We start from the raw sequence: 18,689 nt of genomic DNA on the forward strand, positions 1-18,689 counted from the left end.
AATTAGCCAGACATAGTGGCAGACACTTGTAGTCCCAGCTACTCGGGAGACTGAGGCAGGAGAATGGCGTGAACCCAGGAGGCGGAGCTTGCAGTGAGCCAAGATCGCGCCACTGCACTCCAGCCTGGGCAACAGAGCAAGACTCCATCTCAAAAAACTAATAATAAATAAATAAATAATAATAAAGTTCTTGCAAAAAAAGATAGCTGAAACTATAAAACTGTAAGAAAACATAAAAGATTGGTGTCCTTGGGTTAGGTAGATTTCTTAGAACACAAAAAAGCATTATCCATAAATTTAAAAACTGAGAAACGAGACTATACCAAAATTTAAAATTTCTGTTCCTTGAAAGATATTGTTTTAAAAAATGAAAAGGCAAGTCACAAACTCAAATATTTACAAAACATCTATCTAAGTCCCTTTTTTTTTTTTTTTTTGAGATGGAGTTTCACTCTTGTTGCCCAGGCTGGAGTGCAATGGCACGATCTCAGCTCACTGCAAGGTCAGCCTCCCGGGTTCAAATGATTTTTCTGCCTCAGCCTCCCGAGTAGCTGGGATTACAGGCTCCTGCCACCACTTCCGGCTATTTTTGTATTTTTAGTAGAGACGGGGTTTCACCATATTGGCCAGCCTGGTCTCGAGCTCCTGACCTCAAGTGATCCACCGACCTCAGGTGATCTGCCCACCTCAGCCTCCCAAAGTGCTGGGATTACAGGCGTGAACCACCGCGCCTGGCTTATCTAAGTCCTTTTTCAAGCTACTGGAAAATATATCATATATATATAATCAGATATATATATGATATATGAGTCATTAGGTAAGTGCAAATTAAAACCACAGTAAGGTATCACTATGTCCATGAGAATGGCTAGAATTAAAAAGACTGAAAATATCAAGAGGTTATGGAGCCACTGGAACTCTCCACTGCATATGAGAATGTAAAAATGATATAGCCACTTTGGAAAACTGTTTGGCAGTTTTTTATAAGGTTAAACTTACACTTACCCTGCAATTCCACTTCTTGGTATATACTCAAGAGCAATGAAAACATATGTCTACATAAAGACCTGTACATTTAATATTATTTCATGGCAGCTTTAGTCATACTAGTCCAAAACTGCAAGCAACCCACATGTGCATGAACAATGAAAGGATGAACAAACTGTAGTAAATTTATACAATGGACTACTACTCAGCAATTAAAAAGGGACAAATACTTGGTATAAATAACAATGTATGCCAATCTTAAGCGCTATACTAACTGAACAAAGCCAGATACAAGAGAATACAAATGGTATGATTCCACTTATTTGACATTCTGGAAAACGTAAAATATGGTGACAGTAAGCTGATCCGTGGTTGACAAGGGCAGTGGTAAGGGGTGAGGACTAACTGTAAAGGGCATGAGGGAACTTTTGAGGGTATGAAAATGTTCTAAATCTTCATGGTGGTGGTGGTGGTGGTGGTGGTGGTGGTTATAAGACTATGTACATTTGTCAAAATTTGTAAAAGTGGAGACTTAACATGGGTGAATGTTAATATAGGTAAACTATGTTCAATAAAGTTGATTTTAAAAGTACAATTAGTGGGCTGGGTGCAGTGGCTCATACCTGTAATCCCAGCACTTTGGGAGGCTGAGGCGGGTGGATTACCTGAGGTCAGGAGTTCGAGACTAGCCTGGCCAACATGGTGAAAACACCATCTCTACTAAAAATACAAAACTTAGCAGAGCGTGGTGGCGTGCACCTGTAATCCCAGCTACTTGGGAGGCTGAGGCAGAATTGTTTGAACGCAGGAGGCAGGGATTGCAGTGAGCCAAGATCACACCACTGTATTCCAGGCTGGGGGACAGAGTGAGACTTCGTCTCAAAAAATATATATAATAAAAATAAAAATAAACAAAGGTACAATTGGTAGTATCATTCCTTTTCTCAAGTTTCCAAGGTTTTAGGTAATTCACAAAAGATCTCAACATCCAGTCTGCTCTACTTTTAGGATGTGACCTTGATTTCAACTTCTTACATGCCTTATGACTCAAAGTTAGCACTTAGGAAGCATAAAACTCTAAATTCTGTGTGTGGTTCTAAGACTACAGAAGTCCATGCTGAAATAAAACCTATATGCCATCATCTACAGCTAATTACAGATGCAACCAAGCATTACTTGATCCTCTGCAACTTTTTTAGTTTCCTTGCTTTTCTTACCTCTTCACTAAAAAGAATTTACCATAAATGTTTAGTAGCTCGTTCCTATGCAGAGGATAAATCTCAGTTTTAGAGACTGTAACTTTAGTCAGCTGTTAAGCTTTAAACACCTGTAATCTGTTTGCCAGCATCTAACAGAACCCACTGCATTTTCTACTAAGAATAATGAACATTTCTCATTATATCAACACTCCACAAATAATTAAAGGCAAATAAAGCATATTGCAACCAAAAGAAAAATTAAGTAGACTGAGCTATCAGTGGCAATTAGGCTTTGAAGAACAAAAAAAGGCATTCAGCAAAGGGGCTAGCACACATCACTAAAAATTCAAGATGGGCTTTCCTGCATAGCTACAACAGCAACAGATTAGAAATGTGTGAAACAGCTCATGGGAATTGCATTCAGGAAACTCGTGGGAAAAACCACAGTTAATCATTCACACGGTTATCTCCAAAGAAAATGAAAAAGAACATGATGTGGAAAGAATAGTAGAGACATCTAAGTTCTGAAATGGGCGAACCTCTCTATTACCCAAATATCTTGAAGGACACCATCCTTTTAAATTAATCTTGCCCTATAAGAAACTACTATTAACAAAGAGATACGGCAACCAACGAAAGAACAAACAAAAAAGAAACTAAACAAACAAAAACTCACACGTTTACAACAAACCAGAATGCAAACTTGAAACTATCTAAAAATGAAATGGAATTATACTCAAGCTGAGTAGGACTCTTTTCCATTACTGTAGTTCACCCCCTGCAATAAACCAGGGTCAGTGTCTTTTATTTATGTGTGAACTCATCCTCCTAGTAGACAAACTGACCTAGGTTGCAGTCTTTTATCTACCACTATAATAGTTTCATAATTATAAGACTAGGGGAAACAAAGCTAGATGTTTGAGGATCGAGTTGGGCTGACACTCACCACAAACTTCTCACCATTCTGCTCCACATGTTTGTATCTGGGGACCGATATGGGCACTGCTTGCTTTTCTGTGTAATCATAAAATGATTGTCCCAACGAGTCGTCACTGGGATCTAGGTTATCTGCCTCATGAGGAGGTACAGATAACACTGTCAAGATCAATTCCTTCTCGCCTGCTCGAATCAGGTCCACCACCTGCTTGTGTGTCGCCCCCTCAACATTCACGTGGTTCCTAAGGGGAAAAAGGGAAAAAGACAATCCCATAAACCAGAAGGGTCCAAACACCTTGTATCTCCACCCTCCTGCCCCCACTCCAGTGTTACACGGTATGAACCATGAAGTCAAAAGATTAATTTGGTTCCAGAAAAGTTGTTTATGTTTTAACAGTTTCTAATGTGAAAAACTTTGTGAACTTATGGCGGGGGAAAAAATGGAAAGAGGTGAGAAGACCTCCCCTTCCTCTATACTAATATCCCACACATAGCTTCAGGAACGCACATGGAAAGAGGCTGAAGCTGAGGAGGAAACAAAGCTTTTTCAGTCAAACAGTCCAATTTCCTCATTCTAACTAATCATGTATAAATTCAATCAAAGTGGCTTTTGACAGCCCTGCCACTTGAATTGTACTTTGTCCTTTTTAAACCTCAAAGGAATTCTGTTAAAAGAACCTTCACAAAATACATTCTCTTAATTTGTAAATAGAGACTCAAAGTTATGACTGAAGATAATTCCTTTACATTTACATCCAATTTCTCTCCATATCTCAAATCAGTCAACTTAATTTTCCTTTATGCCAAGTTTCATTACTTTGGGAGCTAAATGGTATTACTCTTCACATACACTAGTTTCCAATTCAATTAACCTCTTGGGATTCCATCAACTTTTTTCCTGCTCTATGCTATCTCATTTAGAGTCCTGTGTAATCAGTCCAAACTAAAAAATATACACCTATAATTATATAGTCAGCCTACTAATTTTCCTTCCTGTTTTGCTGTGTACAAAAGGCTGAAATAAGGCAAACAAAGTACAAGGTTTAGATGAAGTATTTTGTCAAGAAAGATGCTGAGTCTCACAAAACTCACTCAGCAAACCAAACTACCTTCCAGAATGCTGATCCAGCTGCTCTCTCAGCAAAAACCACTGGGCAGCAGGCCTGGAGGTTCCCTCCCATGGCTATCCCAAGAGAGGTAGGAAATACACACCTGACCTCTAATCAATTTAACATTTAAAGCTTATCTACCCTTTAGAGTTAAATTCTTTTTCAGTCCTGTTCCAAACCATTAGGGATTTTCCTTCCTGAAAAATGATACTAAGTTTAGTAACAAGCTTTCCATAAACTTTTCAGTCACTGAAACTGTCTCTGTCAGAGTCTGGTATCTGAAATATCCATTTATATAAACAGAACAGTCAGGAGATCCCCCAGCTAGCCTCCTGGGATTTAATTTAGGGTTTAACAATCTAGCCAGTAAATTCAGCACTCCTGACATTTCACATCCTACAAGTCTAACTTATATACAAAAAAATCAGTAATTTTACAATAAGCTAGCTACAGAAAAAAATAAAGAGCCCCTTTCACTGATGAAAACTTGGGCTTTGTATTCATTCAGTCAGACTTGTGATCAAAAAACATGATAAGGGGCCGGGCGCGGTGGCTCAAGCCTGTAATCCCAGCACTTTGGGAGGCCTAGGCGGGCGGATCACAAGGTCAGGAGATCGAGACCATCCTGGCTAACACAGTGAAACCCCATCTCTACTAAAAATACAAAAAATTAGCCAGGCATGGTGGCAGGCACCTGTAGTCCCAGCTACTCGGGAGGCTGAGGCAGGAGAATGGCGTGAACCCGGCAGGCGGAGCTTGCGGTGAGCCGAGATCACGCCACTGCACTCTGCACTCCAGCCTGAGGGACAGAGCAAGACTCTGTCTCAAAAAAAAAAAAAAAAAAAACGTGATCAACTCTGATCATACACCAGCATGGTAAAATGGCAAGAAAATGGGCTTTGGAGCTAGTTACAGGAGTTTAAATCCTGATCCTGCCTATTAGTACCAGAACTGGTCTTGGCTGAGTTTTTAACCTTTCTTAGCCTTGCTTTCCACATTGTAAATGGAGACAATAAGTTCCTAACAGAGTTGCTGTGAAGATTAATGTAATAAAACATGTAGAACAATTCCTAAACATTTATATCAGAAGGTTTAAGAAGTAAAGAGGTACTATGTATATAGATTTTGATTAAAGAAGAAATGGAAATCTTAAGTAAGGAACTGGCAAAAGATTTTATCTAAGTATTTGGCCTTACTAGTTCTGAGAAAATGATTTGATGGTATAAGAAAAAAATGGAAAAGCAAGTTTAGAAATCACCATACATTCTTATATATTCCTAGGAACCTTAGCTAACTCATGAATATCCTTTTTTTTTTTTTTTTTTTTTTTTTAACAAAAGTGGCAAAAGCTGACACCTTAAAGACTGGCCAAAATACTAATATCTTGGATACAGGCTAGGCACAGTGTGGCTCACACCTGTAATCCCAGCACTTTAGGAGGCCAAGGCAGGTGGATCACTTGAGTTCAGGAGTTTGAGACCAGCCTGGGCAACATGGTGAAACCCCGTCTCTATACAAAATATACCAAAAGATTAGCCCGGCCTGGTGGCACGTGCCTATAGTCCCAGCTACTTGGGAGGCTGAGCTGGGAAGATCACCTGAGCCTGGGAGTTCAAGGCTGCAGTGAGCTAGATCATGCCACTGCACTCCAGCCTGGGTTACAGAAGAAGATCCTGTTTTTTTAAAAATGAAATAAAATAAAATCTTAAATACCAAAATTTCTGTTAATGCAATCAATTTTATGAAATGCACATTTGTGAAAAATAAAAACTGATGCTCAAATCTTATTTTTCGGTTCCCTAATTTTTTTTCCTTTAAAGAATTTTTTATCTAGGGCACTCTGTTGGTAGACTTGGGAGTCACTGGATCTACAAAATTTGTATGTAAAATTTTTTTATGTGCCTATTATGCATTTTTTTCTGGGGAGTTTCCCTAGCTTTCATCAGCTTCAAAAAGGAGTATATGAACTCCAAAAAGATTCAGAACTATTGCTTTCAATACACACCTCCACCCATTCAGTTTTCAAATCAAAATACACTGTTCCTTGGGTCACTCACAAAAATAAACCCTGAAAATCGTCAGAGAAACTTAAGTGAGACTTATACCAAGAGCCATCAGGGAGCAAGGGAGCTCACTTAGGTTTCACTTCTTTATTAGTAAGACCAAGTTTCAGATTGACTATAATTCCAAAAACCTTTTTAAAAAAGACAGGAAAAAACTTCCAGTGTCATATTCTAAACAGACTTGCTAATATTTATCTGGTTCAACTATAGAAGGAATGCTATACATTCCACGACTTATTACAAAGTGGGAAATTCCTTCATTCTTCAGAGAATGAAATAAGGTCAGTAAAAACCCCAGAATGTCTGGTTTGAAAAAGGGCCCTCCTTCCTCAAGAACTAAGAGGTCTTCACAGTCATAAAAATGTTATATAATTTTTTACAAGAAGGCTACTATACCAGACTCAAATTCGGTGTGGCCCAATACTTTGTACAATTCTGAAGACATAAATTAATGCAAAATATAAATTCTTCAGTAAGGAGAAACTTTCAGCAGTACAGACTTCAGGTTCAAAGTATGGGTTTGGGAGTCAAACAGACTTGGGTTTGAATACCAATTGTGCTGTTTAATGGATGAGCCCTTAAGTAAATTACTTTATCTCATTAAATCTCAATTTTCTAATCCATAAAATGGGGTTAATATCATTGGCTAATAGAGTTGTTGTGAAAATTAAAATGAGAGGAAGCTCTAGAACATGGTAACTACTCAATAAATGGTAGCTATTTGTGTTATAGTGTTTGTATCAATTGGGCAAACAAGTTGGTAGTATTTTCACCTCCTTGATGATACAAACCTTTTCTACCTGCAATTTCCCTTGCCTTTCAATTCTGTCTTTGTAACGTAATCTAGCTGGAATTCATTTGAAAATAAATAATTAAGCTCTCAACCAATGATAATGGGGTTCACAGATAGCCAGCTTCACAAGACCACTGGATCAGTGAAGCACTAATTCTCTTATCACACAAAAGTACTGACCGCCCAGTAGGATCTACCAATATATACTGCTTTTATAAAGAAAGGCAGCAGCTTAAATACATCATCAAAAATGTCTAACACATATGCGATTAAGCAAATACAACAAAATGTAATTATAGAATCTAGGTGATAGGTATACAGGTATTCACTGTACAATTCTTTCAATTTTTCTGTAGGTTTGAAACTTTTCATAATAAAATGAAGGAAAAAATTAAGGGGGCCAAAAATTCCAACAATCCACAAATAAGATGAAAATTTGCTTTAGTTACGCAGATGATATCTAATTTATTTTATGTCTTTGGCATTGTAAAGATACACTCGATAATTTTAATAAAATACTTACTTTTACATAAGACCAACATTTGGCCCCAATAGAGAGAGGCCTTAAGCTAGCTAATGGGAGCGGCTTCAAATAAGACTTTTATTCAACCAAAGTTGGCCAGCTAGGGAAACTGCAAAGCTAACATAAACATTTCCAAAAGCAGGAGAAAAAGCTCTAGTCAGGATTTGTATACCACTTGTGAAGGAAGCTATATACAATGAAAACTAGGTATAAATGGAAATATGACAAACCCAATCACTATATATACCACAGCAAAAAGCCATTCTACATAGTAAGCAAAATACTATTTTGACCCTCTGTGACATGCACGAAAGTAATAAAAAAGTAATTAGTCTCTCAGAGGCAGCCCATTAAAAATAGATAATAAATTCCTATAACTGCAAGTGCTAAGACATACATTTCAATTTTGTAGATGGCTATATGTCTACACAATGGCTACATGTCTATAAGAATGGCTAAAATAGAGTAGCAATACCAAGTTTTGCCAAAGATGTGGAACAAGTGCCATTCTTATATACAGCTGATAAGTGCATAAAATAAAAACAATCTAGCAGTTTCTCATAATGTTAAACACACATTTACTACAAGACCCAGCAATTCCACTCCTAGGTATTATCCAAGAGAAAAAAAAAACAAAACACATCTACACAAACAACTGTAGTTGAATGTTCACTGCAGCTTTATTCAAAATAGTACAAAACTAAAAACAACCCAATGTCTATCAAAAAGCAAATGGATAAACAAGTTGTGGCATATTCATAAAGTGGAGTATCACAGCAATAAAAGGAAAAAGGAATAAAAGGGAAAAACTACTCATATCACCAACAACACAGATAAATCTCAAAAATACACTCCGGGGGGAGGAAAGTGAGACAGAAAAGAATCCGACTGATTTGACTCCATTTATTTGAAGTTCTGGAATAGGCAAAACTTTAGTGGTAGAAATCAAATCACTTGTTGTCTGGAGGGGATAGTACTGAATGCAAAGGGGCACAAAGAAACTTTTTTACGTGTCACGCCTGTAATCCCAGCACTTTGGGAGGCAGAGGCAGGGGGAGATCACTTGAGCTCAGGAGTTTGAGAACAGCCCGGGCAACATGGCAAAACCCCATCTCTACAAAAAATACAAAACATTAGCTGGGCAACCTGGAGCAGGCCTGCAGTCCTGGCTACTTGGGGACTGAGGTAGGAGGATTGCTTGTACCTGGGAGTCAAGGCTGTAGTGAGCCAAGATCTCACCGCCACACTCCAGCCTAGGTGACAAAGTGAAACTCTGTGTCAGGAAAAAAAAAAGTGATGGAACTGTCTATATCTTGACTGAGGTGGTGGTTAAATGGATGTATACTTTTGCCAAAACTCAAACTCTACACTTCATATGTGTGCATTTGACTGTATGTTAATTAAGCCTCAGTAAAGTTTATTGGCCGGGCGCGGTGGCTCAAGCCTGTAATTCCAGTACTTTGGGAGGCTGAGGCGGGCAGATCACGAGGTCAGGAGATCGAGACCATCCTGGCTAACACGGTGAAACCCCATCTCTACTAAAAATACAAAAAAATTAGCCAGGCGTAGTGGCGGGCGCCTGTAGTCCCAGCTACTAGGGAGGCTGAGGCAGGAGAATGGCATGAACCCGGGAGGTGGAGCTTGCAGTGAGCCGAGATTGCGCCACTGCACTCCAGCCTGGGCGACAGAGCCAGACTCCGTCTCAAAAAAAAATAAAAATAAAAATAAATAAAATAAAAATAAAAATTATTATATAATATCCACATCTGTAAGTGTGAAATAGGAGTCCGCCATCTGGGTGAAAAGCATAACACCTATTCTACTTTTAGATTACTCTGAATGTTTTGCTATTGTGAATAAATTTGTTAAATATCTAGTAGATGAATCTGTACATATCTGCAGCATAAAACTGCTTAAATAAAATATATGCTTTTTCCTTCACCTCCCATATCTTGTAGAAAATAAGCTAAACTTTGGGTATTTCCAAGTCTTACAAGGTTATTTCATGGAAGTAATGAAAAGAAAATTAAGCCACAGCTAGTTTACCCCTACTTCTGCTTTGGCTTTTTTGTCTTAATCTCCTATAAACAATAGGACACATATTTCAAACCTAGTATAGTTAAAAACCTCAGCAACGTGGCCGGGTGCAGTGGCTCACGCCTGTAATCCCAGCACTTTGGGAGGCTGAGGCGAGCAGATCACAAGGTCAGGAGTTCAAGACCAGACTGGCCAACATGGTGAAACCCCGTCTCTACTAAAAATACAAAAATTAGCCGGGCGTGGTGGCACATGCCTGTAATCCCAGCTACTTGGAAGGCTGAGGCAGGAGAATCACTTGAAACTGGAAGGCAGAGATTGCAGTGAGCCGAGATCACACCACTGTACTCCAGCCTGGGCAACGAGAGCAAAACTCCATCTCAAAAAAAAAAACAACCTCCGCAACAAATTATAAAGTTAAGTCAGATAACAGGAGCATCTCTCAAGTTTATCAAAGCCATAATGTAAGGGACAAAAGTTAAATTCACCAAACACTGCAAAAATACCATTATAGTGCATTACAAATATAATTCAGATTCTTTTTCTTAGGAGGCCTAGATTTCACTTGTTAGATTTTTAAGGGTCAGGCACAGTGGCTGACACCTATAATCCCAACACTTTGGGAGGCCGCAGTGGGAGGATCACTTGAGCCCAGGAGTTCAAGACAGCCTGAGCAACATGGTGGGATTCTGCCTCTACAGAAAATATTTTAAAAATTAGCTGGGCCTGGTGGTGCACACGTATTGTCCCAGCTACCTAAGAGGATTGCTTGAACCCAGGAGGCAGAGGTGGCAGTGAGCTGAGATTGCGCCACTGCACTCCAGCCTGGGTGACAGAGGAGACCCTGTCTCAAGGAAAAAAAAAAATTTAAGCATTTAAGATTGTAAAGCATTTTCTTCTAACCAAGTATTTGAAAAGTAATTTGTTCAGCCAAATAATATCCAATATTAGAGAAACCTTTAAAGACACTGAAGTACATCAAACATATGGACTATAAACATCTTAAAAATATTTATGAAAACTATATGCAAACATGGAAAAGTTCTTATGTTAAATGCAAAAACGAAGATCACAAATTGTTTATATTTTAGCCCATAAGGCACACTATGTAAAATACAAAAATAGTTGAGTTAGGGTGACTGGAACTACGTTTAAAACTTTAACACAGCTATTATATCATCTCCTCAATTATACAGAGCTTTGTAAATGAACTCCCTACCTTCTCCACAACATATCTTCTTAAAAATTAGGAGATCTCTGAAGTTGAAGGAAAAAAGACCCCTGGCATATGAGAAGAGAGACATTTCCTTTGACTTTTCACTGGTTCACTGCTTAGCTGTTCAGTACAACTGTACTAGAAACTACACTGTAAAGACAAGGAACTACTCTACCAAAATGTAAAGGTCTGTCCTTTCTAATTTTTGCAGTTAAATCATCTGACTGGTTCAGTTTGTCTCGTTTTCATCTAACTCTGCCTCCTTGCTATCTTACTTAGGCAAACAAGTTGAAGAATATTCTTTTTTTTGAGACGGAGTCTCGCTGTCGCCCAGGCTAGAGTGCAGTGGCACGATGTCGGCTCACTGCCAGCTCCGCCTCCCGGGTTCACGCCATTCTTCCGCCTCAGCCTCCCTAGTAGCTGGGACTACAGGCGCCCACCACCACACCCAGCTAATTTTTTGTATTTTTAGTAGAGACGGGGTTTCACCGTGTTAGCCAGGATGGTCTCGATCTCCTGACCTCGTGATCCACCCACCTCGGCCTCCCAAAGTGCTGGGATTACAGGCGTGGGCCACCGTGCCCGGCCAAAGAATATTCTTATTAATTATATAAGCAATCATACCATACTTTGCCCTTAAACTCTTGAGACATAAGATTAGACACGTGTAAGCAATGAATGCAGCCAAAATAGTTGTGAAGCTTGAACAGATCTAAACAAAATTTCCATTCTGGATCACTAAATATCAAAGACATTTGGAATGTTGTTTTAGAAATAATAATATTTTGCACCTCACATCTTAGAGCATCTTATTTATTGATGGATGATAAAAGCGCAACAAGAGAAAGTAAATGGCCAAAGTTTTCCAAAATGCTTGCATTTTCTAATAAATAGTAAAATCTGGTCAACAACTTTTAAAATAAAAAATTATTATCTTAATTATTTTTAATATCAACTTTTATCATCTAGAATATGAGATGGTTTTATAAATAGGTAAAATCCTTTAGAAAGTAATTTCACTGGCAATATGCATCTAAAGATACAAAAATGGTCATAATATTTTAACTAATTGTATTACTGAGAATTTATCCTAAGGTAATGACCAAAATATGAGCTTCCTAAGGCAAAAATTTTACAATGGTATGCAGAACACTCTCAAGCATTTCTTCTAAGAATAAATGAAATAATCCCAAACACAAAACAGTTTTTTGTTTTGTTTTTTTTTTTTTGAGGCAAAGTCTCGCTCTGTCGCCCAGGCTGGAGTGCAGCAGTACGATCTCGGCTCACTACAACCTTCGCTTCCTGGGTTCAAGCGATTCTCCTGCCTCAGCCTCCTGAGTAGCTGGGATTACAGGTGCAGGCCACCACGACCTGCTAATTTTTGTATTTTCAGTAGAGACAGGGCTTCACCACGTTGGTCAGGCTGGCCTCACACACACACAAAAAAATATGGAACAGTGGCCGGGCACATTGGCTCACGCCTGTAATCCCAGCACTTTGGGAGGCTGAGGCAGGCAGATCACCTGAGGTCAGGAGTTCAAGGCCAGCCTGGCAAACACGGTAAAACCCTGTCTCTACCAAAAATACAAAAAATTAGCCAGGCATGGTGGCAAGCACATGTAGACCCTCAGGAGGCTGAAGCAGGAGAATCGCTTGAACCCAGGAAGCAGAGGTTGCAGTGAGCTGAGACTGCCCCACTGCACTCCAGCCTGGGCAACACAGTGAGACTCTGTCTCGAAAAAAAAAAAAATTACATATATACACATATATATACACACATATATACAAACATATATATACGTATATATGTATATATACGTATATACATATACGTGTATACATATATATACATATGTGTATATATGTATATGTATATATGTGTGTGTATATATATATGGAACACTTCACAAATTTACGTATGATCCTTCCACAGGGGCCATGCTAATCTTCTCTGTATCGTTCTAATTTTACTATATAGGCTGCTGAAGCAAGAGCCTAAACACAAAAAAGCTAAGCACAAACATATCCATTATTATTTAGGTTGTTTCCAAATTTGTTTTTATAAAAAGTCAATAGGGGGATGAAAATCTAAGAAAATTGTAGTACAATAATTTAATAAACTAGAAAGCAATCATGTAAAATTGTAAACATGAAGAACAAAATAATCTAGAAATGTTTGAGCTAATGCTGCCTAAAAGTGGATTACAAAAATACAAATCTACAAAACTTCTAAAAGATAACATAGGAGAAAATCTAGGGAGTTGGCAATGAGATCTCAGCTACAACACCAAAAAGCATGATCCATGAAGGAAAAAAATTGCTAAGTTGAACTTTATTAAAATTGAAAACTTCTGCTCTGCAAGAGACACTGTTAAGAGAATGAAAAAACAAAACAGACTAGGAGAAAATATTTGCAAAACACATATCTGATAAAATACTTGTATCCAAAATATACAAAGAGCTATTAAAACTCAACAATAAGAAAACAAACAACCCAATTTAAAAATGGTCAAAATATCTGGACAGATACCTCAACAAGGAAGATATACAGATGGCAAATAAGCATATAAGATGCTCAATATCATTCATCATCAGGGAAGTGCAAATGAAAACAAGATACCACTACACGCCTATTAGAATGCCTAAAATAAAAAAAAACCGATAATACCAAATACCAAATGCTGGTGAAGATGTGGAGCAACAGCAATCCTCATTCACTGCTGGTGGGAATACAAAATGATAGTCACTTTGGAAGACAGTTTGGCAGCTTTTTACAGTCTTACCATAAGATCCAGCAATCACATTCCCAGTACCCAACTGAGCTGAAAACTTACACCTACACAAAAACCTGCACGTAAATAAATGTTTATGGCAGCTTTATTCATAATTGCCAAAAAACTGTAAGTAACCAAGATGTCCTTCAACAGATGAATAAACAATCTGTGGAAGAGCCATACAGTTGAGTATTATGCCTCTAAAAGAAGAAATGAGCTATTAAGCCATGAAAAGGTCGGACGCAGTGGCTCATGCCTGTAATCCCAGTACTTAGGAAGGCCAAGATGGGCGTTTCACCTGAGGTCAGGAGTTTGAGACCAGCCTGGCCAATACAGTGAAACCCCATCACTACTAAAAATACAAAAATTAGCTGGGCATGGTGGCGGGCGCCTGTAATCCCAGCTACTCAAGAGGCTGAGGCAGGAGAATCGCTTGAGCCCAGGAGGTGTAGGTTGCAGTGAGCCAAGATTGCACCACTGCACTCCAACCTGGAGGACAGAGTGAAACTCCATCTACAAAAAAAAAAAAAAAAAAAAACCAGTCATGAAAAGACATGCAGGAACCTTAAGTCCATGTTGCTAACGGAAAGAAGCCAGTCTGAAAGGCTACTATATATGTATTATTCCAATTATATGACATTCCAGAAAAGGCAAAGATCAGTGGTTACCAGGGGCCTGTGGAGAAGACAAGGATGAATTAGCGAAGCACAGGGAATTTTTAGGGTAGTGAAATTATTCTGTACGATACTGTAATGGTGCATATATGACATAATGCATGTCAAAATCTATAGAACTTTATAGAACAAACAGTGAACCTTGGCCAGGTGCAGTGGCTTACACCTGTAATCCTAGCACTTTGGGAAGCCAAAGCGGGTGGACTGCTTGAGCCCAGGAGTTCAAAACCCCATCTCTATTTAAAAAAAAAAAAAAAAAAAAAAAAAAAAACAAGAACAGTGTGAACCTTAATATATGCAAATATTTTAAAAATCAGTTAGTAGGTTGGGAGAATCCCAGACCGTGACAAGAGAACCTAACTGTATTTCAAAGGTATTTTTAAAACCTCACTAAAGTGAGTAGAGGAAAAGTTATGGATCTAAGTGACTGAAAAGGAAAAGAGTCCATAAGACTAAACGCAAAAGGGACTACCAATAAGTACTGTACTTTAGTCAATAAAGTTGTTTTCCACGAAGGTACTCGTTAACAATTCTGGTACTGCTAAACAAGTGTACTGGAATTGAACAATTAAGTAAATGGGTGGCAGATGGGAGAAGCCAAGTTTCTCACTGTGGGAATGGAAATTCACGGAAGATCAGCAAGGGGAGGAGGCTAGAATAATCCATGTGGTAATGCAGTAGAGATGAAGAATCAGAACTCATGTTTAATTTAATATAATACAGAGGGTTACATAGAGAAGTATTTATAGATATGTATATACACAAGAGTTAATATACACACACAAATTTCTTTGCTGTCAGCCGAAATGGCCTAAAAGAAACCACACCCTAATGCCCAGAATGCCCAGATCTTGGTCTGTAAAACCAATAAAGGAACCAGGGACCTTTAAATAAATGGTTGATTCTAGGACTACAGCAGGAAATATACAAGATGAGCCTGGAGCACTTTACAGTATTAGAAAACAAAACAAAAACTATCTTGTCTCTCTTCAGTCATGATTTAGTGTAACCACTGCCCAGCCTTAGCAACTGCCTAAATACAAGTGAACAGAAAACAACAACCTCAAAGTTATAAGGTACCAAAATTTCAATCAATTTAAGTTTTCTCTTCTTCATTTTACATTTATTTATTTATTTATTTATTTAGACAGAGTCTTGCTCTGTCGCCCAGGCTGGAGTGCAGTGGCGCGATCTTGGCTCACTGCAACCTCTGCCTCCCAAGTTCAAGTGATTCTCCTGCCTCAGCCTCCCAAGTATCTGGGACTACAGGGGTGTGCCACCACACCCAGCTAATTTTTTGTATTTTCAGTAGAGACAGGTTTCACCATGTTGGCCAGGATGGTCTTGATCTCTTGAATCTCATGATAAAACAGTATTCTCTTCCTGATTTTTAAAACCATTATCATAAAACATTCTTTTAATGCAATAATTCTGACAAATTATTCTTTTTTAGAAAAAGACAATATAAAAATGTCTTGGCTCAAAATAAGTCCAAAAATAAAAAGAAGCCAAAAAAACCTTCATTTAATTCTAATTAGGTCTCATCTTTGGCAAATGTAGGGGAAAACAAAAAAAAAAGTTAATCACATACAGACCAAATTGAACAAATTTCCAAGATTCTATAGAGAGAGCCTTACTTCTCAAATCCTTTGGTAACTTTTTTTAAGTATGAAAAATAAGATTCAATCTTTATTTATTTTTTTATTTTTTTGAGATAGGGTCTCACTCTGTTACCCAGGGTGGAGTGCAGTGGCGCCATCTCGGCTCACTGCAAGCTACACCTCCCGGGTTCACGCCATTCTCCTGCCCCAGCCTCCAGAGTAGCTGGGATTACAGGCACCCACCACCACGCTCACCTAATTTTTTGTATTTTTAGTAGAGACGGGGTTTCATCGTGTTAGCCAGGATGGTCTCGATCTCCTGACCTCATGATCTGCCCGCCTCGGCCTCCCAAAGTGCTGGGATTACAGGCATGGGCCATTGCGCCCGGCCCAATCTTTTATTTTTATTTTATTTTATTTTTTGTGTGACACAGTCTCACTCTGTTGCCCAAGCTCTGGAATGCAGTGGCCTGATCTCGGCTCACTACAACCTCTGCCTCCCAGGCTCAAGCAATTCTCCTGCCTCAGCCTCCCGAGTAGCAGGGATTACAGGTGTGTGCCACCACACCCAGCTTTTTTTTTTTTTTTTTTGACACAGAGTCTTGCTCTGTTGCCCAGGATAGAGTGTACTGGTGTGGTCTCGAATCACTGCAACTTCCACCACCCCGGTTCAAGTGATTCCTCAGCTAATTTTTGTGTTTTTGGTAGAGACAGGGTTTCACCATGTTGGTCAGGCTGGTCTTGAACTCATGACCTCAAGTGATCTGCCCCTTCGGCCTCCCATAGTGCTCAGATTACAGGCATGAGCCACCGCACCTGGCCAGATTCAACCTTTATACCAATATTTTTTTATTTATCTTTTTTTTTTTTTTTTTTTGAGACAGAGTCTTGCTCTGTCACCCAGGTTGGAGTGCAGTGGCATGATCTCAGCTCACTGCAACCTCCACCTCCTGGGTTCAAGCAGTTCTCCTGCCTCAGCCTCCCCAGTAGTTAGGATTACAGGTGCATGCCACCACACCCGACTAATTTTTGTATTTTTAGTGAAGACGGGGTTTCACCATGTTGGCCAGGCTGGTCTCGAACCCCTGACCTCAAGTGATCTGCCGCTTCGGCCTCCCAAAGTACTGGGATTACGGGCGTGAGCCACAGTGCCTGGCCTATATCAGTATTTTTAAAGCACCTACGTCCAAAAATTTAACACTGGGCAAAAGCGCGTATTAATAACAATAATTTTTGCCCCTGGCAAAGCTGAGAAACTGAGAAGTATGTTAATTGGCATCTGGTCTTCCCAAAAAGGAAAAAAAAGAATAAATAACTTGTCAAATAAGTTGCTTACCATCACTGGGACTTTTTACCTTTGACTGGGTGTTCTAGTTACAAAGAATGCTGCCTGAGGCAGAAAAAGTACAAATAAGACTCACCTGTTCTTCAATCAACGTTAATACCTCCAGCCAGAAGTAACAAGAGTTTATTACTGGGGAAGAAAGAATTACAGGGTCCTCAAACCTTCTAACTCCAAGGCAATCAGTATACAAATATAATCAGGTAGATTTATTTCCAAATAAATGAATCACACTTGTCATTCAGAGAAAAAAGTATAATAAGGCTTAAGGATTTAAGATATTTAAAAAATAAATATAAAAATATAATCAAGCTGGCCGGGCGTGGTGGCTCATGTCTGTAATCCCAGCATTTTGGGAGGCCAAAGCAGGTGGATCACCTGAGGTCAGGAATTCGAGACCAACCTGATCAATATGGTGAAACCCCATCTCTATTAAAAATACAAAAATTAGCAGGGCGTGGTGGCAGGTGCCTATAATCCCTGCTACTTGGGAGGCTGAGACAAGAGAATTGCTTGAACCCAGAAGATGGAGGTTGCAATGAGCCGAGATCACACCACTGCACTCCAGCCTGAGCGACAGAGCAAGACTCCATCTCAAGAAAAAAAAAAAAAAAATATATATATATATATATATATATATATATAATCAAGCTATTCAGAAAAAAAAGCTCATTTATAATCTGATCATTACCTGAAAAGCCAATGTAACCACTTGTCACCAAGAATAAAAACAAACCTGTCCATTTCACTCTTAGTAGAATACAAAATTCCAGTCTTAGAATTTTAGGCCAGGTGAGGTGGCTCACTCCTGTAATCCCAACACTTTGGAAGGCCAAGGCAGGAGGATGGCTTGAGCCCAGGAGTTTGAGACCAGCCTGGGGAACATAGCAAGACCCTAACTTTACAAAAAAAATTTTAAAAATTAGCTGTGTATGGTGGCACACGCCCATAGTCCCAGCTACTCAGGAGGCTGAGGCAGAAGGATCACTTGAGCCCAGGAGATCAATAGCTGCAGTGAGTTATGATTGTGCCACTGCACTCCAGCATGGGCAAAAGAGTGATACCTTGTCTCTAAAATAAATAAATAAATAAATTTTAAAAAAATGTAAGCACAATGTCTTTATCACATGTGAGAGGCTAAAGAATTACCAGTGAGGTCTTAAAGTAAGTTCTGATGCTCCAAAAATATACAACACTGATTTATTTTGTCTGGATAGGATTTTTTTTTCATTTTTATCTTTAAAAACTTGATCAATATAGAGCAACCCTATAGTTCTATCCTATCATAGAGTGGACATGACAATGGGTTACTTCTTTGTACTGGAGGACAATAAATGTTAGAAACGGGAAAGGGTCAGGTGCAGTGGCTCATGCTTATAATCCCAGCACTTTGGGAGGCCGAGGCGGGAGGATCATTTGAATCCACAAGTTCAAG

At 39.0% G+C, this 18,689-nt stretch overlaps 1 protein-coding gene and 1 non-coding gene across 6 annotated transcripts in view; both read right to left on the reverse strand.

The window, feature by feature from the left end:
• The window catches only part of SNX27 (sorting nexin 27), an 88,935-nt gene that overhangs the window by 58,646 nt on the left and 11,600 nt on the right, over window positions 1–18,689 (reverse strand). For 4 of the 5 annotated variants that reach the window (XM_054527975.2, XM_009244357.4, XM_063727693.1 and 1 more), the window contains exon 2: window positions 3,133–3,364. The exons of the other annotated variant lie outside the window; for it this stretch is intronic. In XM_054527975.2, coding sequence (XP_054383950.1) covers window positions 3,133–3,364 — 232 coding nt within the window. The remainder of the gene's footprint in view (window positions 1–3,132; window positions 3,365–18,689) is intronic. 5 annotated transcript variants of the gene reach the window in all.
• LOC112130938 (U6 spliceosomal RNA) lies at window positions 12,752–12,860 on the reverse strand. The gene has a single exon (XR_002913110.1). It is a non-coding gene; the product is annotated as a U6 spliceosomal RNA (small nuclear RNA).

This window comes from Pongo abelii, chromosome 1, assembly GCF_028885655.2.
Source record: "Pongo abelii isolate AG06213 chromosome 1, NHGRI_mPonAbe1-v2.0_pri, whole genome shotgun sequence".
NCBI lineage: Eukaryota > Metazoa > Chordata > Mammalia > Primates > Hominidae > Pongo > Pongo abelii.